Consider the following 23,860-nt stretch of genomic DNA (forward strand, 5'->3'; position numbering starts at 1 on the left):
CTTTATTTAACCACCCCTTAGTAAAAGGAATGGATAATTACCATTCCTCAGTTAGAAATATGTTCAGGAAGTGTTGTTAAAGAAAAATTAACTTCGGTTCATTAAGTCCATCAGCAATTTTCCCTCCTGTTTTGCCTTGGATATTTGTGAGTGCAGTGCAGCAGAACTAAGTCTGGTGTTGACTTGAGTGTGGATTAATATACATATCCAAAAGGGTTCTTGGGACAATCAACGCTAGTATGAGCTTGTTCGGTCAGAGCTGTGAACCTAAAAACAAGCTTCCCTCCTGCCTCCAGTTGGCGCCAATTCTGCCTCCCGCCAAGCCGCATCTATTCTGGCTGACCCTGAGCTCAGGTGTCCCGAGTAGCCTCAGACCTTCATTTCTGCCCGCGGAAGGCTCGAAGTTTCTTCCCGCCAATGGCACGGGTTTCCGCCTCCCTGCGCCCTAGGCGCAGGCAGGACTGCGCATGTGCGGGGCCCGGCGGCCGCTGGTGCGTCTCCGCGGACCGAAAGCCATGGCGGAGACGGAAGCGAGCTTGCTGCGCCAGTTCCCACTGCTTCTACCCCAGAACCGGGCGAAAACCGTGTATGAAGGATTCATTTCAGCTCAGGTACTCGCCCGGGTGTTGCTCTTTCGCTAGGAGAGCCTCCTTCTGGCGGCGCAGCCCCGGCCCTGAAGTCTGTGACCGGAGGGGTTAGGGGCTCGAGTTTGTGGGGATTGAGGGGGGCGGCCAGTAAGGACTCTTAGGAGACTAGAAGTTTGAGAACCGTGGGCCGTTGCTGGAAACCCGTTCCTGGCTGTCGCCTCCACGCCTGGGCCTGGGTCGCTGCCCGGGACAGGACGCTGGGAGGCCCGCGTTCGCGCCCGGGCGGGGAGAGGACAGGGCGAAGGGCCACGCCCCCTCGTCCCCGCCACTCGCGGAGTTTTGCCTCGCTCCTAACTGTGTTTGTCCCACGTTTGAACTTTTGTTTTAATTGGTCAGTTTTTTGCTTGTCTTTATTCTAACATGCCCCACCCCCACGAAGGTTGGAGGCTATTCAGAGGGGAGTCTGCGCTCCCTCATTATATTCGTGTTTCCTGCAGAAAGAACGTTTTGGAGGAAAACCTGATTTTGGCTCTCTGCCAAGTCCTGGCTACCGGGTCTCATCAGTTGGCGATGTTTTTGTAGGAAATCTTGACAACCGAAGTAATTACCTTTGCTGATTCCAAGTGGCCTCTCTTGTGGAGTTTATTACCCATAGTAAACACGTGTAGAGCTTTGAAGCTTACAAAGCGCTTTCCAAGTACAATATCTCACTTAATCCTCAGGCCTCGGAGGCAGAAAAATTTTTTAAAAAGTCATTATTCTCGTTTTATAGTTGAGTAGGTCAAGGCATGGGAAAGTGGAGAGATTGTTACTTGTCCATGATCGCAACGGACTCCCTTAAACTCAGGCTATCTGATTCCACTCCTGGGTTTTCCCCCTCTACACTGCATCAAGCTACCTTAGGTGAGAATTTTGAGTATAGACTTTGCTTCCTGGCCATTACATTCAACATTGTGCCCTCTCCCTGAACAGCGCACTTACTTTTTGAGAATAGGGGCCATATTCTAGGAATTAACATGTGTTTTGAAGTTTCCTCAAAACACATAGTAATCTCTCAAAAATATTGAGTGAATTATTAAATTCACATGTTAGATGAAAATTTTACCTACCCCTAAGAATATTAAGTGTAGAACGAATCCTAATACACTGATTAAGGAAAGGTTAAAGACCATACACTTGGACTTCATTTGTTTTCAGATTCATTGTGACTCTCACAGAAAGTAGAGGTTAAACGTCATTGTTACTTCTGGAATAAAGTTAATCCACGTTTTCCTTCCCCAATTGGAAGTATTGATCTTGAATTACCTAGTTGGAAACTTTCACAGCATTTAGAAAAACTGAAGAGATGATACTAAGTTCCATTTTTATCAGAACCATGTTATACCTAATTTTAGGCATTTTAAGGAAAGTATTTTGTATTATATGTCTGTATCTGCTAAAGCCTCTTAGAAAATATGTGTAGCCATCAAAATTCAGATTAGATGAAATTATTTTATCCTGGCTATAGCTACAATTCTCATTTGTACTTGCTTTAAGCAGCTTGTTGAAATCCTAACCTAAAGATTTTATTTAACTTTGTTTTGTTTTGGTGGAGCTGGTTTTGTCTAAAAATGTGTCTTGTATATAATTTCAAATTTATAGAAAAATAGCAAGGATGTAGGAAGAATTTGAGTATACTCTTTAAGGGGGTTCACCATTTTACATTTGCCCCTTTTGATTTATTATTCTGAGTCTGTGTATGTGGGTGGATGTGTACACACATTATTTCCTTGAACAGTTTCAGATTAAGTTGCAGACATAGTGTTCCTTTATTCCTGTATACTTAAGTGTATATTTCATGAGAACAAGGACATACCCATACATAACCACAATTGTCAAAATCAGGAAATTTAATCATCATATGATACCATTACCTAATCTGGAGTCCAAATTCACATTTTGTTAATGTTGCAATTATACATTTTTTATACCCCTTCCCAGCCCCTAACCATCTGATGTAAAATCTCACATTACATTTAGTTGTCGTGTCTGTTTAATCTGGAATAGTTCCTTAGTCTTTCTTCGTTTTTCATGAACTTGACATTTTTTGAGTACATGTTGGTCATTAGGTAGAATGTCCCTCAATTTAGATTTGTCTGATGTTTCTTCATCATTAAATTCAGGTTATGCAATTTTGACAGATATGCCACAGAAAGAATATTGTATCCTTTTTAGGGAGCGAGATGTCAGCAGGTGTCATTATTGATGTTATCTCTGATCACCTGTTTAAGGTAGCATCTGCCAGATTTTCCTATTGTAATTATTAAGTACTTATAGGAAGCTACTGTGAGGCATCAAACCCCCACCTCCCCCACCCTGTTGTAGCAGCCATTGACTCTTGTTTGAATCAGTTAATTGATGTTTGCCAATGATGATTTTCTAACTGTCATTTCTTCTATATTTGTTCATTGGCATTCTGTGATAAAGAGTGGCTTTCCCTTTACCATTTATATCAGGCTCATGGATTTTAAAAATAATTTATCTAATGGATTATAATCCTTACTTCCCTATTTGATGTTTAAATTGTCCCAGATTTGGCCAGTGAGAGCACATTTTTATTGATATGTTTTTAACGATTTGCATTTTCCTGTCAGCACTGTTTTAAAAGTGTCCTGTAAATACTGACATGTAGTGTTTTATCATCATTTTTTAGAACTTAATTTTAATTTGTAGTTCCCCTGCACCTGGGAGTTACTTAATAGAATATTAAAATTTTTGCTCATGGAAGGTCTTTTTTCATTTTAATTTTGTCATTTCTAGTTTTATTGCATCATGATTAGACAGTGATGTTTATAAAACGTCAACTCTTTGTAACTTAATTGATCCTTTAATTTTAAATTTTATTTATTTGTTAGTGATCTGTGTGAATAAAAGTGTTTTCTCTATTATCGGGTTCTTTCTTTTCTCTTGAGTGAGCTTTGGTAGTCTGTTTCCTTCAATGACTTTTCATTTCATCTGAGTTTTTGAATTTATTGGTTTAAAAGTTGTTTTTAATATTCTCATTATCCTTTTAATGGCTTTAGGATCTTAATGATGCTCCCTATATTGGTTACCTTTTGCTGTATTCCACACCGTAGTGGCTTAAAACAACAAACATTCATTATCTCACCTTTTTTATGGATCAGGAATTTGGATGTGACTTAGCTGGATGTTCGTGGATAAGTGTTTCTCCTGAACTTGCAGTGAAGCTGTTGGCCAGGATGTTTCTTATCTAAAGACTTGACTAGAGCTGGAAAATTTGCTGCCAAGATTGCTCATTCACATAGCTATTGACTTCAGGCCTCAGTTTTTGACTTCTGCTAGAGTCCTCAGTTCCTCACCACATGGACCTCCATAGTGTTGTTTGACCGTCATTACAGCGTGGCAGCTAGCTTTCCCTGAGTAAGTGATAAAACAGAGATCAAGCAGAAAGCTGCACAGTGCTTTTTCTCCCCCAGCCTCTAAAGTTACACATTTACTTCTGTTTTATGCCGTTTATTAGAGGCAAGTCTCAAATCCAGTCCATGTTCAAAAGGAGATGAGGCACCAACACTTAAAGGTAGAAGTATCAAAGAAATTATTAATATATTTTATAGATATCTCCTATGCCCATTCCTGATATTGGTATTTTGTGTCTTTTTTTTCCCTGATGCATCTGGATAGAGACCTATAAGTTTATTGATCTCTTCAGAGAACCTACTTTGATTTCATTGATTTTTCTCTATTATTTTTGTTTCTGTTTCATTGATTCCTGATCTTAAATTTCCTAATTTGTTTGGGTGGAAGATTAGGTCATTGATAATGAGACCTTTTTCTTTTATAATGTAGATGTTCAGTGCTATATGTTTTCTTTCAAGCATTGCTTTAGCTGTATCACACAAATTTTGGTATATTTTCTTTTTTTTTTTTTTACAGTTCAAAATACTTATTAATATCTTCTTTGACCTATAGGTTACTTAGAAGAACAATATATCTCTTAATATTTGAGGATTTTCCAGATATCTTTTTGATATTGGTTTATAATTTAGTCCCAGTATAATTCGTATGATTTGAATTCTTTTAAATTTATTGGAACTTATTTTATGGCCTAGAGTATGGTCTATTTTGGTAAACGTTCTGTGCATACTTGAAAAGAATGTATATTATGCTGCTCTTGGGTAGAGTGTTCTATAAATGTCAGGTCAAATTGGTTCATAACACAATTCAAGTTTTCTATATACTTACTGATTTTCTGTCTATTTGTTCAGTTAATGAAAGCGGGTGTTGAAATTTCCACCTGCATTAGTCCCCCTTTATCTGCAGGGGATATATTATTCCAAGGCCCCAGTAGATGCCTGAAACTGTGGATAGTACCAAATCCTATATGTACTATGTTTTTTCCTATATATTCATACCTATGATAAAGTTCAATTTATAAATTAGGCACAGTAAAAGAATATCTAAATTGCCAGTGTCACTACTCTTGCGTTTTGGGGTCATTATTTTTTTTTTTTTTTTTTTTTTTTTTGCGTTCCGCGGGCCTCTCACTGTCGTGGCCTCTCCCGCTGCAGAGCACAGGCTCCGGACGCACAGGCCCAGCGGCCATGGCTCACGGGCCCAGCCACTCCACGGCATGTGGGATCCTCCCGGACCGGGGCACGAAACCACGGCCCCCGCATCGGCAGGCAGACTCTCAACCACTGCGCCACCAGGGAAGCCCTGAGGTCATTATTAACTAAAAGAAGGGTTACTTGAATACAAGCACTTAGATAGTAGGACAGTGGATCTTATAACCGAGACAGCTATTAAGTGACTAACAGGCCGATACCCTGGACAGAGTGATTCACATCCTGGGTGGGATGGAGTGTAGCAGCGTGAGATTCCATCATACTACTCAGAATGATGCCCAATTTACGACTTAAAAATTGTTTGTTTCTGGAATTTTTCATCTAATATTTTCAGTTGACCACAAGTGACTGAAACTGCAGAAAGTGAGACTGTGGATAAGGGGGGGCTACTTTATAATTTTTTTTTTCAATTTCTACTTTCATTTCTGTCAGTTCTTCATATATTTTGAAGTTTTTTAGGTACATAAACTTTTAGGATTGTAAGCACTCTTGCTGAACTGACTCCTTTATGATTCTGAAATGATCCTTTTTATCCTTGGTAATAATCTTTGGAATTTATATTTTTTGTACTAATGTAGTGACTCCAGCTTTTTTTTTTGGTTAGTGTGGCATGGTTTATCTTCTTCCATTCTTTATTTTATGCTTATTTGTGTCTTCATATTTAAAGGGGATTTCTTCTGGGCCTTGCTTTTTTATCCAATCTGATGATCATTGCTTTTTACTTGGGGGTTGTTTAATTAACCCTTTACATTTAATGTGACTGTTGATATGGTTGGGCTTAAATCTAGTATCTACCTGTTTGTTTTGTATGTGTTCCATGTGTTCTTTTATTTATTTTTTATATTTTCCCTATTTTCTGCATTTTACATTAATTGAGTTTTATAATTTTGTTTTATCTCCTCTGTCAGCTTATTACCTTTTTTTTTTTTTCCCTTAAGTAGTTGCTATATTTTGTCTCTCTTTTCTGGTGTTTGCTCTAGGGTTTACAATACGTATCTTTAATTTATCATAATCTACTTTCAAGTATACCTCTTCCCTTATGGTGTAAGAATCTTGCAGTAGTTTACTTGTATTTCTGATCTCCTGGTTTTGTGCTGCTGTTGCCATATATTTTATTTCTGTTTATCTTATAACCTTCCCAATACAGTATTAATTCTCTTTTAAGCAGCTGATTAGCTTTTTTTTTTTAATTAATAGACTTTTATTTTTTAAGAACAGTGTAGAGTTACTGAAGAGTTGAACGGATGGTAAGGAGAGTTCCCATGTACCGTCTCCTTCCCCACACAAACACAGTTTGTCCTATTATTAACATATTAGTATGGTACATTGTTACAATGAATGAACTAATATTGGTACATTATTATTAACTCAGGTCTGTACTTTATTCATATTTCCTTTGCTTTTACCTAATAAGTTTTTTTCTGTTCTGGGTCCCCATCCAAGATACCATGTTATTATGTCTCTTTAGGCTTCTCTTAGCTGTCATGGTTTCCTTGTTTTTGCTGACTCTGACTTTATGATTGTGAAATGACCTGCTTCATTGAGGAATACTAGTCAAGTATATTGTAGGATACTACTCTACTAGGATTTGTCTGATGTATTTCTCATGAATAGGCTGGGGTTATGTGTTTTTGAGAGGAACATCACAGAGTTTAAGTACCATTTCATCACATCATATTAAGGGTACACATTGTCAATATGATTTATGACTGTTGATATTAACCTTGATCACTTGGCTGAAGTTGGGTTTGTCAGGTTTCTCTACTGGGAAGTTACTCTTTTTTCCCCCCTTTCCGTACTGTACTCTTTGGAAGGAAGTCACTATGCGCAGCCCTCACTAAGGAGTGGGGAATTATGCTCCCCCTCTTTCAGGTGGAGTATCTATGTACAGTTGACCCTTGAACAATGCAAGGGTTGGGGTGCCAACCCTCATGTGCTCGAAAATCGACATATCACTTTACAGTCCGCTCTCTGTATCCATGGTTCTGCTTCTGTGGATTCAGCCAACTGCAGACGTATACAGTATGTATTTATTGTAAAAAAAAAAAAATCCATGTATAAGTGGAACTGCCCAGTTCAAACCCATGTTGTTCAAGGGTCAACTTAATTTATCTGGAGTTCTTCTGTATGGGAGATTCATTTCTCCATTAATTCAATCATATCAGTATGGACGTATGGATATTTTACATTTTGAGTTATATTCCAATACTACTTTATTTGTTGCTCAAGTTGTTCCAGCTTTGGCACAGTCAGTTATCCTTTAAAGAGATTTTAAAAAATAAGAAAAAAGGTCTTTCATATTTACCTGTATATTTACTGTTTCTGATACTCTTGTATATCCAGATTTTTTACCTTGTTTCATTTACTTTCTTCCTGAAGTTCTTCCTTTAACATTTCTTGTAGTGCATGTCTGCTAGTGATGAATTCTTTCAGTTGTTTTCTGTCTCAAAAAATTGTTGATTTGGCCTTTTGAAAGATACTTTCACTGGGTATAAAGTTCTAGGTTGACTGTTTTTATTTTAGTGCTTTAGCAATGTTGCTTCGCTGTCTTACATTATTATGTATGAGAAATCTCTACTTTTTATCTTTATTTCAGGAGTTGTGGCACATGGGCTCAGTAATTGTGGCTCATGGGCTCTAGAGCGCAGGCTCAGTAGTTGTGGCGCACGGGCTTAGTTGCTCCGTGGCATGTGGCATCTTCCCAGACCAGGATCGAACCCGTGTCCCCTGAAGTGGCAGGTGGATTCTTAACCACTGTGCCACCAGGGAAGTCCCAGTAGCTTAGTATTGATGGAGACATTATCTTTGTGTCTGTGAACGATTGCAATAGTTTATTAAATTCCTCATTCAAGAATACCCTCTTTTGTCTGCAAAGTGCAGTTTACTTTATGGATGAGTTTTTTTGGTAGTGTTGAAGGAGGAGTTGAGTGTTTTTATTTTGTTACAGAAGATCCTAAGTCTACCATAGTTGGTACTTTTTCCTCCTAACACCCAGTTTCCAAAGGATATCTCTTTTACCGTCTTCTTCTCCTACATTTCTTATCGAAGATGAGATCCTTGACTTTTGTGTTGATAATAAGTCCCCTCCCTGTAATTAGTGCTCTGATTTACCAGAAGTGTTTATTATTGTTATTTGCACATAGTCCAGTCCCCTCTTCTGTCTTCCATGTATTTTTTTTTTTCCTGAATCCCCTAGCTCTCTAAAAGGACTTGATGTGGGGGCCCCAGGGTGGAAACCACTGGAGCCCCAGGGTGGAAGACACTGGAAAGTGGTTTAAATTTTTCTTCTTAGAGGTAATTTTGAAGTTTATGGTATTCTCTTTCTTCTGATTCTGCCGAAGACATGGGATTTTTGTGGTTCTGTTTGTTCTTAATTTTGATGTATATAGTTTTTTGGAATGATATGTAGAGAGATTCAGATTTAGGCAACTGTCAGTACTTTTGTTCCCTGTAAGTCTGGAAAATCTGCTTCATGAGAGCAATTAACATTTTTTCTATGGTTTAACTAAAAAAAGATAATTTCGGACATTTTCTTGAATCAGAAAAGTATTATGGCATGTGACATGGCATTTGCCCTTTTAAAATGGTTGGATTTTGCAAATAAGGGACTTTGGAATTTTATTCTTTCACATAACAGATCAGTAGAGTAGTTTTACTATTTTTCATGTAAATTTTGAATTCCAGATTGTTCTTACACCTATGTGTGGGATGTCTGTAAAGTTAGGTTAAAGTTACTACATAATACCTTTTAGCGCTTTAATGAAATAGTGAATTATTGTTACTTGACCTTTTGAAAAGGTCAGTAGTACATTTTGTTTCATTTTTTTAAAGGACATTTGAATGTAATGAAAGTCAGAACTGCAATATTACCATGAAAGTAAAGGTTATGGGGTACATTTAATTGTGTTCCTCTATTTTTGAAACTGCTTTGAGGGAGACTGCTAAAATTCTCGTGGTAATTGTTTTTCAAGAATTTTATTACTCTTTTTCATTTTATACTGTTGGAGTAAAAGATTATATTTCTGTTTGTCTTTTTCTGCTTACCTTTGCTCAGACTTCATGTGTCTTATCCTATTTAAGGTACAAAGTTTAAGCTGCTTACCCATTCACTTTCTCAAGAAAGTAAAACTGAATATATTTCTCAGAGAACTGTCCTTCTTTTCTTGGAAAGATTCTTGAGTAAAATTTGGTCTTTTCAAATGTATAGTTAATGAATATTTAAATTAAAATAACTTAATATTTTAGGGGTTTTATTAAAGTTCTGCGAGTGTGGGAGAATTAAACATACTCTGATTTATGAAAATATTTCTGTCTATATATTTAGATTATTTAAATATATTTTCTCTTTATTGAACTCTGGAAAATTACAAATATGAAGCCTATAATTATTATATATTTATGATTTTTTCTTCTGTATTCAAAGCAATTTGAAGGAATTTCCTTTTTATTTCCTAAGAAATAACGTTTAAATTTCTTCTTTATGTCTACATTAACAATTTCTTAGTATTTCTTATTTATGTGAGTAACTTTTTCTTTAAAAACAAAATCCTATCTTAGTGTTTTGATTACCCAACAATCACAAAGTTTCTGACAGACATTTTTGAGTTATTTTCCCTCAAATGCACTATTCTGTTGCTTATATTTTAGCAAGTATTTGGATAAAGTTGATACCTTTTAGAAAATAAAGGAAAATGTTGCCTTTTTTATGTGATTCTGTTTGACTTCTCTTTAAGTGAAAGATGAAATGAACCTTCTTTTTTGAATGAACCTTCTTAATGTTTCCCACAGGGAAGAGATTTCCATCTTAAAATATTGCTGCCCAAAGATTTACAACTGAGGAATGCAAGGTGATGTGGTGTTTTGTTATATACTGTACATGCATCTTGGTGGGATGAGCAGTCGTTAATCTGGTATAAGCTGATTCTAGTCATCAGAGTTCTGCCTAAAATGCTTATTAATCAGTTAACCAGAAGCATTTCTGATTTTTCCACATCAGCGTGCTTTGTAAATGATTTTCCCTGGTGTTGAAGTGTTTTTCAGTGGTAACACATTCTCTAATTTATTTATTTTTTAGTTAAAGCAGTGAACAACAAGTGAGAATATTTGGAGAATACAAAAGAATTAGAAAACTTTGTTTCCAGCTTTTGACTGATGTTAATTATGTGTATGTTCAGTCGTGGGAAGACCCCCAGTTCGGTCCTGATAGAAATTAGGTGTCAACATGGGCTGTTGGTATGGACAGCCCTTCAAGGAATGTCAAGAGATAAAATTAGAAATTTAGGATTTAGGTAGCACCTAAAATCTCTTTTCTGCTCCAGAATATCTGAGGGTAGGAAGGGAGGAAGAATCCAGAGACAGTTAGTAGTACTGACAGGATTTTGTGACTGGTTAGAAGTGGCAGGTAAGGCAGAAAGAGGAGTGGAGGATCCTTTTCAAGTTCCTAACTTGGATCACTAAGCTAGAGAAGAGATAACAGATGGAAGAAGTAGAAGAGGAGTTGTTTTAAGACATATCAGATGTTAAATATCAAGAGGAGATTTTTAGTAGGTAGTAGTGGTTTGGTGTGGAACTTGAGCATGAAACTTGGAATGGAGACGTATGTAGAAGTCACAGTAGGCGTAGGATTTGGGGCCATGAGTATGGATAGACTTTCTAGTGGCTGCATGGATAGAGTGAGAAGAGAAGAGAAAGCCAGTGACAGAATCTTGAGGGCATAGCAGTGTTTAAAGGACTGGTAAATAAAGAGGACCTTGGAAGAAAACAAAGGATTGACCAGAGAAGTAATAGGAAAACCTCAACAGTTGTCTCTGAAGCCAAAGAAAGAGAGGCTTAGAAAGGGAATGGTTAACAGTGCTGACTGTTGCAAAGGGATCAGGTTAGATTGCATAGGTTTCATGTAGTGGTTGAAGCCAGCTTTTATTGGAGTTTTGGGAGTGGGTAAGTGGGTAGAAAGGAAATGTAAACAGTATAAACTACTTTGAAAAACAGGAGTGGCCAGAGAAGGGTGTGTAGTCAAGGAGGAGTTATAATTATGTGGTTTTTTTAAAAAATAAGATTTGCTTGAACAAGTTAATATTACGGAGGAAAAAAAAACTAGCAGAAAATAAGTTAAGGATACCACAGTAAAGGGATAATTAGTGAATTGATGCGATTGAATTGGTGGGAAGGGGTGGAAAGCACATTTGATGAAGGGGGCTGTTGAATGAACTACTCTGCCTCTATGATAGGAGATAGCAGTGCAAATGAGGGTTAGCAGACCAAAAATGGAGGGTCATGATGGTTTGAAAAGATCATGGTTGGGAAAACTCTGAGGGGCTTTCTATTTCTAGGTAAGTAAAAGCAATTCCTAGAAGAGTTACTTACCTAGTAACATTGAGGGTGCAACTGAGGTGAGCCAGTAGATAGATGAACATTAACTTATCAGTACTTACACAATTAAAAGTATGTCCTTAATCTGGAATTGAAAGAAGAATAGATTGCTACATATGCTTTCGCAAATACAAGTTCTGTATATTATGATCAAAACTGTTGTTTTTATTTAACCTCTCTTGGAGAAGAATCCAATTCAAGAAAACTTTGCTTTGGATATGTTAAAATTTTTTTTAAAAAGTACTGTTTTGTTTGCATGTTGTTTGCTGATTGCAGTTATTTATATTTTGAATAAAATTAGTACCGACAGTTGGAAGACATGATTTTCAACAGTACCCGTGATAAAAATTTTATTAACTTGTCAGCATTATCTTTATGTCATTTTTTTCTGTGTATGTACATGTTTGAGTTAGCATACAAATAAGTTTTTTCTTTTAATTCTGAACAATGAATAAACCATGTTGTTCCATTAAAATTTTAGATTACTATGTAGTTGGCAGCTGAAAGCAATACTTAATGGATATCATCATGTAGTGCAACAGGTAAGTCCTTTAAAAGGTTTGTTTTAAGCGAGGGTAAGAAGTTACTAAATATACTATTTTAAAGACCTATTTTGCAGAGTTTTACAACTGGTTTAGTAGTTGCTGAATTCTGTAAGTTTCACCTCTATCTAGCAAATATTTTAAGGATCCATATTTTATATAAAGTGTTTCCTGTCTTAGAATCCTCAGCACATCTCCAGCCAGCATTTGTGTCGAAACTTTATTTCCATCCTTGAGACTTTAGGGTCTTCAAATGCATACACCCTATCCACCTGAATAGTGGTGGTACCAAAAAATCCCAGGACCCATTTAGGAGTTGAAGGATATCTGTGGCAAAAATGCGATTGTAGTTCAAGATTAGCAACAGAAAAGGTGAAATGGAAATCACTTAGGATCATGCATGCATATGTAATGATAGTAGATGTAAAGGCAGCATAGGTGAGATATAGGCAGGATTTATTTAGTTATTCTTTATTTTTAAAAAATTTTATAACTGTAAGTTTGTACTTTTGACATCCTTCACCCACCATCCACCTCTCCATCCCAGTTCAGTTATTCTTAATGTTTACGTTCCTCTACCTGAAAATTCCTTTAAAGATTTTTGTTTGTTTCTCTAATCAATTACTGAAGGAACTGAAAATAATGAAATGCCTCTTGTAGGAAAATAAATGGAAGTAGAACTGCCTTTCTTTTAATGCTTTATTCATTTGTGTGTTTTTCCTGATTTCCTATACTTTCTCTCTTAAAGCAGGTTATTATCTATGAAACTGACAATGACAGTTACTCTCATTTTAAAGCAGTACTGAACCACAAAGAAATATAGGAAATAAACTATTTGTAGAATGTAGGCTGTCACTGCTGGCAGTATAATTACAGCAGATTTTTAAGGGGATGTTTACATTATTTCTCTCTATTTTCTCTTCACCACCCCTTCCCCATCCACTGAGACTATATTGTATACTAAAGTTTAAGAAATGAATCTAATGAAATATCTAAATAGCTTGAAGAAAAACTGTTAATGAAGACTAATAATAATAATAAATTCTATAACAGTTTTTCTCCACCAATTCGCCAAGAGAATTCCTAGAAAAAGTTCTAATTACTTATCTCCTACCTGCCCTCCAGTTGGTCATGTAGAACCCAGTATTAGTTTCAGTCTTTGTTTTATTCCAAAGTCCAGTTCAATGTTACTATTCTTTCCTTGTATCATTTTTAACTTTAGTAAATATGGGTTGGGTGTGGTCAGCAATTTTTTTCTGTGAAGGACTGGATAGTAAATTTTTCAGGTTTTGTGGACCCTTAAGATCTCCATCATAACTACTCTACCGTGCCCTTGTAGCACCAGAGCAGCCTCGACAAGAGGTAAATGAATAGGTGTGGTTGCATTTCATTATGACTCTGTTTACAAAAACAGCTATTGGGCTGGATTTAGCCTCTGAGCTGTAGTTTGCACACTTTGGTATAATTTATTATTCCTCTCTAGTAAACTACAGGGGAAATATTGTACAGAAGAAGGGAAAGTCAAAGACTTGTTCTACAAACATGTGCCCACACAAAGCTGTGTTAAGATGTGAATCATATGTCTCATGTATTGTTGAAATATCTTCGATTATTATTTTTCTTATGTAAAGACAGAAATTTACATATCCACTTCAGAACTGTGTGGTGGTAGTGCAGTGCATCAGAAAAAGTAACAAAAATAACATTTTGATTTCAAGCAGAGAAATGATGTAGAGATTTGTCTAAGAAAGCAATTTTAAATGAGAATTTTTTTTGCTTTCTTTAATTCTATAATAATTTTCTTTTAAGAATCAAAGATTTCTAGGAAATGGAGCCATGACATTTTAATTCATTATACTTCAGAAGTTATTTCCTTTTTGCCATTTTATTGTAACTGTTCTACCTTATTGAAAGATTGACTCTTTTTGAATGAATACGGGTTAATTGTGAAAGGACAAAATTAACAATTATAGGTAGTCTTTATTAAGGTAAAGGAAAAAAATTAAAATAGACAGTTTTATTGATTAGTTGTTAATTCATTGCTCTGACTAGATTCTTTTAATTGTATAGATTTCCTGATTTTTATGCTCCTCTTAACACTCCATTCGTACTTTTTTTTTTTGGTAAATAGTGCTGTGGTTTGCTAGATTACTAAACTTGACAATAGTCAGTGCTGAAGAAATAGAGGAATGTGTGAGATTTTAAGTGACATTCTTACGTAATTCAGTATATCTCACCAAAATAGATTTGAGGGCTTTAATTACTCTTTCAGAATGAAATTGGTAGGAATAATAGGGTTGATGACCAATACTTTAATTCTTATACTTTTAAGATGTAGATATAGCTGATACTTTTTTTTCCATATTCACATGGACTTGGATTTTATTTCCATTTCAGCACGTGGAGTATTCATTGTACACATGAAATTAATTGGAAATGTTGTTTTGATCTAGAGAATGCAGCACTCTCCTGATCTAACGAGCTTTTTAGTGGAGTTGAAGATGGTTTTGGTAAGAATTTGTTTCCTAACACTGTCACCATATGCTGTAAATCTTGAATGTTTTTGTAATTCCTTTAAAAACTGAATGATTAGAACTTAAAACTTCACAACTCCCAATCATTAATGTCTTATTTTACTCTGTGCATAAATGCAGATGGTACTTTTCTGAAAGTAAAGGAGTAGGAGTAGAACTATGTGTAAGAACCAATTTGATTGTATTCTAAACTGGGCACACTTGACACTAGTCTTGCACAGGTGGTGAAGAAACAAAATGTACTTCTGGTCTGTTAGAGAATGTCACATCTACAGAGAGATTAAAAAGTCACACATAAAGATATAATACAATGTATAAATAATTTTGTATACAACTACAGATTTCTGAAAAATTTGTTAGGCTTCATTCCATACATACAGTTACATATGATAATTGATTATTCAGTTAACTATACATAGAATACTTGATTAACAGAAGAGGGAAGACTACAGGAAATACCCACGGGCGCATGACCTAACTTCAAAGTTTTGCCAATCATATTTCTTCCCCTGCTCTTTTAGGAGAAAGGAACTGGAGCATTTTAAAAGAAACCCTGGATGTTGTGTCCATTTCTCCATAATATGTCAGATTATACGTCTAACACTTAAGTGTTTTTTTGTCTGTTTTAAAATATGCTGTTATAATGCCAATAAAGTTAGTGTTAATTCTTTATAGCTGCTCTGTTTGTATCAGTAGGCAAACACAGTCCACACATTATATTAAGTTGATATGTCTCTTAAAGTTTCTTAATTACTTCCTATAGCAGCGTCTCCTCTTCCCCTCACCATTTTTTTTTTCTTCTTCTCGTGCCATCTACTCATTGAAGAGCCAGATTATGTGTCCTATAAAATTTCCTGCATTCTGGATTTGGTTTATTAGATATTCATGGCGTCTTTTAACATATTCTTCTACCTTTTTTGTAATCTGGCAGTTAGATCTGAGGGTCTCCACAGAATTGGGTTCATTTGCTCTGGTAAGAATACTTTGTGCTCTGTACTTCTCACCCTGCATCAGGAGGTACATGGTGTCTGATAGTTCCTCGTTTAGAGGAGTTAAGATTGATCAATAGGTTTAGATCCATCTAATATAAAGTTTCCCATCAGTCTATCACCTACTGATTTTAGCTTCCAATGACAGTCATTGACTACATCCACTATTTCATTAGGGATTGCAAATGGTGATTTTTAAAAATCCATCATCTGTATTTATTAGCTGAAAATCTTTTACAGAGAAGAATTTCCCTTCATCAGTTATTTGGTTAATTTGAGGCGTAACTTATACTGGAGAGATAGGATAAATGCTTGTTTCTTTTTCCTTTTTTTAAAAAGTCAATTTTTAGAATAATCAGTTGGTGCCTAGCAACTCGAAACTAATGCTTTTTTAAAAAAAATTATTATGAACCTGTGAGTTTTTTAATATTTTATTAACTTTAGTCCATTGCAGTCATTATTCAGTGCTTAAACTGTACCATTTTTGGTCAGTGTAAGCCCCTTCATGTTGGCTCCTGAGTTCTTTTAACACAACCCAAGCTTTGCTTTATGACACCATTTGCCCCAGTTTCATTAAGTCATCCTATTTTTCAGAAGACCTATGGTTTTTTTGTAGGAAATGGTATTTGAATGCCACAGTCTCAAAACTGGAGTGTTCATTGGTATTAATTCTAGGCCTTTTCAGTGGACAAAGCCTGAAAAAAATGCTTTTTAGAAAGAAAACAATCATGAGTTCATTTCAAAATTTTCATTTCAAATTTGGCATAGGGATTTTACTTGTTTGACTTTATGCTTATATCTCTTTTTAATCTGAAAATTTTCATTTCGAATATTAACAGTCATTTTATTATGTTTTTACTTGTATGTTTCACTTACGCTTTTCCCATATCTATAAAATATTTCTTTATATTTGTTTTACAAAATTACAGTACCAATATATAGCTACTAACAACTGAAAGCAGTTTGATATTTCTTTGTGGTTCTTTTTTGAGGCCTTCTTATTGTTAGGAGCAGCTGCCACATATTCAGAGCTTATTTACTTGCTAGATTTGTCTTGAGTCCTTTTTTTAATCCTCATAACAACCCGCTGAGGTGGAGCTTTGGTGAAAAGTTTGGGATCAAAATAAAGAGTATAAAAAAATATCAGATTCTAAAGTTTAAATTTTGACTAATAAATTTGTAAACCCTAATTAATAAGGATTATCAACATTCATTATCAATTTCGTCAAAGGCCACAACAGGATAACCTTAAAAAATGTAAGGTGAAGAAGTGAAGCGTATTTTGGTTTACATCTCCTTGACATTGAACAAGTTTGAAAAGTTCCTTTTGTCTTTTTATCATAATTTTGATAACCTGTACAAATAGGACGAAGGCCGTGATCCCCAACCTTTTTGGCACCAGGGACTGGTCTTGTGGAGGACAATTTTTCCATGAAGCTGGGGGGTGGGGGAGATGGGGGGATGGTTCAGGCGGTAATGCGAGCCATGGGGAGCCGCAGATGAAGCCTTGCTCACTCCCCCCTCCGCTCACCTCCTGCTGTGCATCACCACCTCCTGTGTGGCCCTGTTCCTAACAGGCCTCAGACCAGTCCACGGCCTGGGGGTTGGGGATCCCTGGAGTAAGGGAACCAGAGTAAAAACTGTATATACTGTGGCTCATTACTACTGAAGCTAACTTTAAGCTCTGTCGGTCATTTAATTTTGAAGAAATACTCATTAGTTTAAAATAATTGGAGATTGATCTCCAGTTCACAATATTCTATTTAGTACATTTGTTATTGCATTTCTGAGTAAAATGAGATCCTATACTTTAGCTTTCTGAAGAAATTGTGGACAGAGTTGGTGATGCTATTGCACATGTATGGCACTGTACCTAAAAATGTAAGAATTTGTAGTTTATTGGGTTGTATTGTTAGTAATAGCGTTCATTTAATGTAATCACTGGTGAAAGTATTGAGAATGTTGCCCAAATGAAATCAGTAGGTGTTGATCTTATTTCAGGAAATTTTGTTAAATCTCTCATGGAGTTTCCTTAATAACTAGGCGAATAGTAGGAGCTTGTACATATCTGATAAATGAACAGTTGTTTTTTTGTGGTACGCAGGCTTCCCACTGTTGTGGCTTCTCCTGTTGCGGAGCACAGGCTCCGGACGCACAGGCTCAGCGGCCATGGCTCACGGGCCCAGCCGCTCCGCGGCATGTGGGATCTTCCCAGACCGGGGCATGAACCCACGTCCCCTGCATCGGCAGGCGGACTCTAAACCCCTGCGCCACCAGGGAAGCTCTGAACAGTTGTTTTAAAAGAACTCAACAGGGTAAATTATTTTATTCCTTTTTTATGGCTGAGTCACTGAGTGCCTAAGGCCTCAAAACTTGGAAATGTTTAAAATTAGGAATTAAAACCTGTTTGTAAAGCCTGTGTTCTTTCTACTATGTACCTTTGCTTCCTTGTCCACAAAGAACACTTTGCTTCTCTGCCTTTGCCCTTTTCTCTGTTACAGTTCTAAAATAGGAATAACTTGTCTGACCCAAGGTAGAAGGCAGAGTTTACAAATGTCATATACCTAGATTAAAGTACATTTTTATTATTATCCAAGTTTATTTTTAACCTTCAGTATACGTGAATAGTAGTAATTAATATTTTTGAATTAAAAAAATTTGCAAATAAATACTGTATAGCTATTACATCTATAAGTCCAGGAACAATATTGACATTAGTAGTAGTATTAGTAACAGGATAATCTTAATAGTACAAATTTATTTCTGTGGACCATCAGGCTATCTATATACAGCATTAGGTATTTAGTTGATAAAAAAGCAGTGTCCTTTTTGTCTTGTGGGAGCTTCCCTTCTAATTCACATTGACGTTCTGGGCTTTACAAACCTGCTTTCACAGTTTGGTTTGTTTGCTTGTTTTTATCCTAAAGCAGATTTGGAACTCTATTAAAGTAGTTTCAGTAAACAGTCCTGATTTTGAAACGCTGTTTTGTAAAAATCTATTCTTTCTAGTGTTACCTCAATTTAATTGTCTCCTATCCTTGTTTAAAAAAAAAAAAAGGATAAGGACTAATAAATATATACTTAAATAAAAATTTAAACTTATTATTAGGGTTACCAGAAGTATTTATAATTTTTATACTTCTTCCCATCTGGTTTTGTTATGTATTATATCTGGTTTTTAATTTCTTTATTGGTTTTTATTAATTAATTTCTGGTTTTATTATTTCTTTTTATAATAACCTTTTGATAATCCAGACCATATGAACATCTGTATAGATACATTTATTTTTACTTTCCAAATAAGATATTGGTCTAGGTTAGCACCTTTGAAATAACTGGTAATTTTCAGCCTCAGCAACTCTAGTGATATTTGTATTGCTTGTAAAAATGTAAATTTTAGTTTTGTTTGGGGGAACATAAACCATCTTAAAGATATCATAGGTGGGCTTAGCAGGGAAAGGAGCTGTGATCTAGCCAGATAGATGACAAAACACTTAGCTGGTCTGGGAGTAATACAGCATGTAAGTCAGTGAAAGAAATTAACAGGTATATATTTATTGTGATAATGAAGGGTTTTTGTAAGAATGTGATTCACAAAGGTGTGCAAATGTATCAGTCTAGGCAATATACATAGAGTTCAGGCTTTTCTTTAAAGGTACATGTTTCTTTATATCAACAGGAGTAGAAAAATAGTGAAGCCTTGAGAACGAGGAGGTTTTGTGTGTGTGTGTTTGTGTGTGTGTGTGAATTTTTTTCATCTCTGATAGGCATAATAGTCTAGGAGAACATGAGAGTCTTAAGTTTGTATGGTGTAATAACTGACAGTTTTACATGACCTTCAGTACAGTCCTTTACCCTTTTCATGTTTTTTTTTATGAGAAGGGGAATCATTCAGCTGGATTTTCCATAAAAATAATGGATACTTTAGTTAGGCTCAAAGATTACAGAATTGTGTTTCGTAATCAGGTACTAATAATTCATTGTGTAGCATTCCGAAGCTGATTCAAGTTTTTTCTTTTAAACAGGAAGTTGCTTTAAAGAATAAAAAAGAGCTGTATGTACTACCTCCTCCTCCCCAGTTCTACTCAAGCCTTATTGAAGAGATAGGAACTCTTGGTTGGGATAAGTATGTCCATTTTAAAATGTTTTAGAAATGCCTTCCTCTTATGCATTTCAATTTAAGATATGTGCAGTTTTAGCAATTTATTTTGCACTGTTTTTAGTCAAAAGTGTCATGTAGTTAGAGTATCTGATCCTTATTGTGGCTGTGAATTAAAGGTGTATCATCATAAAAAAATTGACCTACAAGGTAGCATTCTAAATATAATTTGGAAAAAAATAACATTTTTATGTACACAGTAAATTAAGATGTTACCATATTTTCACTGAACATATAACGTTATTTTCTTTTTTCTTTTAGTTTTAGTGAGATATAATTGACAAAATTTTTACATACTTAAAGTGTGATGATTTGATATACCTATACATTGTGAAAGGATTGCCACAATTGTATTAATTAACATTCATCACCTCACATATTTGCCTTTTTTTCTGACAGTTTTTTTGTGTTGGTTTTCTTGTTGCTATTATATGGAGGGGAGAATTTTAGGAACTTCTGACTGCCATTTTCACTGACATCACCCAATATATTTAGTTTTATGTCTATTATCTTGCATATATTATATAAATATATAATATATATAATATATATATATTATATGTTTTCTATATTTGTCTCATGTATTTTGTGTTTTATTTCTTCATCTGCCTTTATTTGAATTAATCACAATTTTTATTATATTTTTCTTTCTATTAACTTTTTAGGTTTTTTTTTTTTATTATTTTAGAGGTTACCTCAGAGATCACAACATACACATAGCAAAATATACATTGTTATCTTTACCAATTTTCTTATATTGCGAGGATCTAAAACTCTTGAATGCATTTTCTCCACTTTGTTGTGTTGTTGTTATAATGCATTTTAATTCCATATTTAAATTTGACAAACATTATTGTTGTTTTTAAAGTCAGTATTATACACACACAATTATTTCTCCCAGTGTTCTTCATTCCTTCCTTACTGCATTTCTCTCCTGTCTAGTTTTCCTCCTGACTAAAGAATTCCCTTTAATGTTTGTTTATTGAGATAAAATTGACACAGAACATTATATTAGTTTCAGATGTACAACATACTGGTTCAATATATGTATATATTATGAAATAATTACCACAAGAAGTCTAGTTAACATGCATAAGTACACAGTTACATATTTTTTTCTTGTGATGAGAACATTGAAGATTTATTCTCTTAGCAGCTTTCACATATACAATCCAGTTGACCCTTGAGCGTCACGGGGTCTCATATGCAGATTTTTTTTCAATAAATATGTACTACAGTACTATCCGATCTGCCGTTGGTTTAATGTGTGGATGTGGAACTGCAGATATGGAGGGTCAACTGTGAAGTTATAGGTGGATTTTTGACTGTGTTGGGGGTTGGTGCACCTAACTGCCATGTTGTTCACGTCAGCTGTTCAATATTATTAGCTGTAGTCACCATGCTGTACGTTACACTCCCACTAATTATTTTCTGACTGGAAGTTTGTGCCTGTTAACCTCTTCCACTCATTTCACCCACCCTCCACACCCATCTCTGGCAACCCCCAATCTTTTCTCTGTATTTATGAATTCAGTTTTTTGCTTGTTTGTTTTGCGGTACGCGGGCCTCTCACTGTTGTGGCCTCTCCCGTTGCGGAGCACAGGCTCCAGACGCGCAGGCTCAGAGGCCATGGCTCACGGGCCCAGCTGCTCCGCGGCATGTGGGATCCTCCCAGACTGGGGCACGAACCCGTGTCCCCTGCATTGGCAGGCGGACTCTCAAGCACTGCGCCACCAGGGGAGCCCTATGAATTCAGTTTTTTAGGGTATGTTTTTAGATGCCACATTATAAGTGAGATCATACAGTATTTGTCTTTTTCTGTCTGACTTATTTCACTTAGCATAATGCCCATTATAGGTCATCCAGGTTGTTGCAAATGGCAGGATGTCCTTTTTTATGGCTGAGAAGTACTCCACTGTATATATATATATACACAACATTTTATTTATCTGTTCATCTGTCAGTAGACACTTGGGTTGTTTCCATGTTTTGGCTATTGTAAATAATGCTGTAGTGAACATGGGTGTGCAGCTATCTCTTTGACATTGTGATTTTGTTGCCTTCGGACATATACCCACAAGTGGAATTGCTGGATCATATTGAAGTTCTGTTTTTAATTTAGAGTGCATACACATTTATAATTGCTGTATCTTCCTTGTGGATTTTCCCTCATCATTAAATGTTTCTTTTTGTATCTAGCAATATTTCTTGCCTTAATGTCTACTTTGTTAGATATTAGTATAACTCTACTAGATTTTAATGCTCTGTTGAAATTCTCCATCTTTTTCTCTGTTTTTTTTTTTATGGTTGTTTTAAAATTTTTCTACCTACTCCCATAATCTAGATCTCCTTGAGTCTCTTTATTCTTTAATTTTTTTCTTGTGGTTTTCTGTCATATAGTCCTGGATCTTGGCATTCCTAGTGCTTTTATTAATTTTTGTTAATAGGCTTAATTTTTTTAGAGTGGTTTTAGGGTCATTGCAAAATTAGGAGGGTACAGAGATTGCCCATATACTTTCTGCCCCCAGATACACGCATAGACTCCACCATTATCAGCATCCCCCATCGGAGTGGTACGTTTGTTACAATAGATGAGCCTACATTGACACATTGTTATCACCATTGTTATCACCCCAAAACCATAGTTTATATTAGGATTTACTCTTAGTGATGTACATTTTATGGTTTTGGACAAATGTATAAAGGCGTGTATCTGTCATTATAATATTGTACAAAGTAGTTTCATTGCCCTAAAAATGCTTTATGCTCTACCTATTCATCCCTCCCTCTCCCCGACCCTTGGCAACCACTGTTCGTTTTACTGTCTCCATAGTTTTGCCTTTTCCAGAATATCATATGGCTGGAATCATACATTATGAAACCTTTTCAGATTGGCTTATTTCACTTAGTAATACGTATTTAAATTTCCCCTCAGTCTTTTCATGGCTCATTAGCTCATTTGTTTTTAGCACTGAGTAATAGTTCATTGTCTGGGTGAACCACAGTTTATTCACCTACTGAAGGACATCTTGGTTGCTTCCAAATTTTGGCAGTTATGAATAAAGCTGCTGTAAACATCTATGTGCAGGATTTTCATGTGGACGTTATTTTTCAACTTTGTTGGGTGAATACCAAGGCCTAGACTTTTTTTAACAGCAGAGAGTAAGGGTTTTTCTTTATTTTCACAATTGAATCAATACAAAATTGAATACTGTATAACAAAAAAAAATGTAAAACCTTAAATCTCTGTGTCTCTTCTCAATAACATGATTACTTTTTCTTTGGGGGGAAAAAAAGGCAAAACAACAAAAAATGCAAAACGGCAAAAGGGGAGAAATGAGGAAACTGGCTTAATTTGTAGGCGTTCTAGTTAATGCCCCTTTTTTCACTGTCTTGGCTGTTCTTCTGTACTTGCCCTTGGCCATTCAGGCTGCAGTGCTATGCCTAATAGTATTTGTTGAGTGTTGGAAATTGTGTATTAAAAAGTTTGGAAGCTCCAGATGATATTTTCTTCTACAAAGGGTTTACTTTTTTCTTTGCTAGGAATATAAAGTGGGGGCAGGTTGCCATAGAGACTGAAATGGTTCAGGGTGGGTTGTCATTTTTGCAGGGTTCTTATTGCTCCTCTCCCTCTCCCAGGCTATAACCCTCCAGAGCTTTCAAGCAAGAGCCAAGTGTGCTCATTTGGATTTCTCCCTTGGTCGATCCTAAACTCTAATCTTTGTCTTCATTAGGCTAGTTTACCTTTAGCCCATTAGAGGCTGGGCTTCATTTTGGGCAGTGCTTCATATACCTCTTGTTTACTTTGCTTTGACCGGTAACCCTCCAGGGGTTCCCACTGAGAGCTTAGGGATGTTCACTGGGACTTTTTCCCACTGGTGGGTTCTAAATTCTAATAAATTTCTCCTCAGTATTATGAGATTTCTAAATATTATGCTTTGTTTTTCATTGGCTTACTGCTTGGCTTTTTATCCTCTTATCCCTTGCAGTTTATTAAAAGTTTTGATGGAAAATTGCCAGAATACATGGCCGCAGTCTCTGACCCTAACTTTTCA

The 23,860-nt window shown here is 35.8% G+C and overlaps 1 protein-coding gene across 4 annotated transcripts in view; it reads left to right on the forward strand.

The window, feature by feature from the left end:
- The first annotated feature begins 486 nt into the window (after positions 1-486).
- Positions 487-23,860, forward strand: part of FANCL (FA complementation group L) — a 91,907-nt gene continuing 68,533 nt past the window's right edge. For 2 of the 4 annotated variants that reach the window (XM_079940513.1, XM_079940514.1), the window contains exons 1-5: positions 487-611; positions 10,001-10,059; positions 12,063-12,123; positions 14,577-14,633; positions 19,672-19,772. In XM_079940513.1, coding sequence (XP_079796639.1) covers positions 516-611; positions 10,001-10,059; positions 12,063-12,123; positions 14,577-14,633; positions 19,672-19,772 — 374 coding nt within the window. In that variant the 5' untranslated portion in view covers positions 487-515. Of the gene's footprint in view, positions 612-9,723; positions 10,060-12,062; positions 12,124-14,520; positions 14,634-19,671; positions 19,773-23,860 lie in introns of those variants that run through there. The other 2 variants (XM_079940515.1, XM_079940516.1) reach the window with 2 other exon arrangements.

The sequence above is a fragment of the Stenella coeruleoalba genome (assembly GCF_951394435.1).
Source record: "Stenella coeruleoalba genome assembly, chromosome: 13".
In the NCBI taxonomy this organism is placed as follows: Eukaryota; Metazoa; Chordata; class Mammalia; order Artiodactyla; family Delphinidae; genus Stenella; species Stenella coeruleoalba.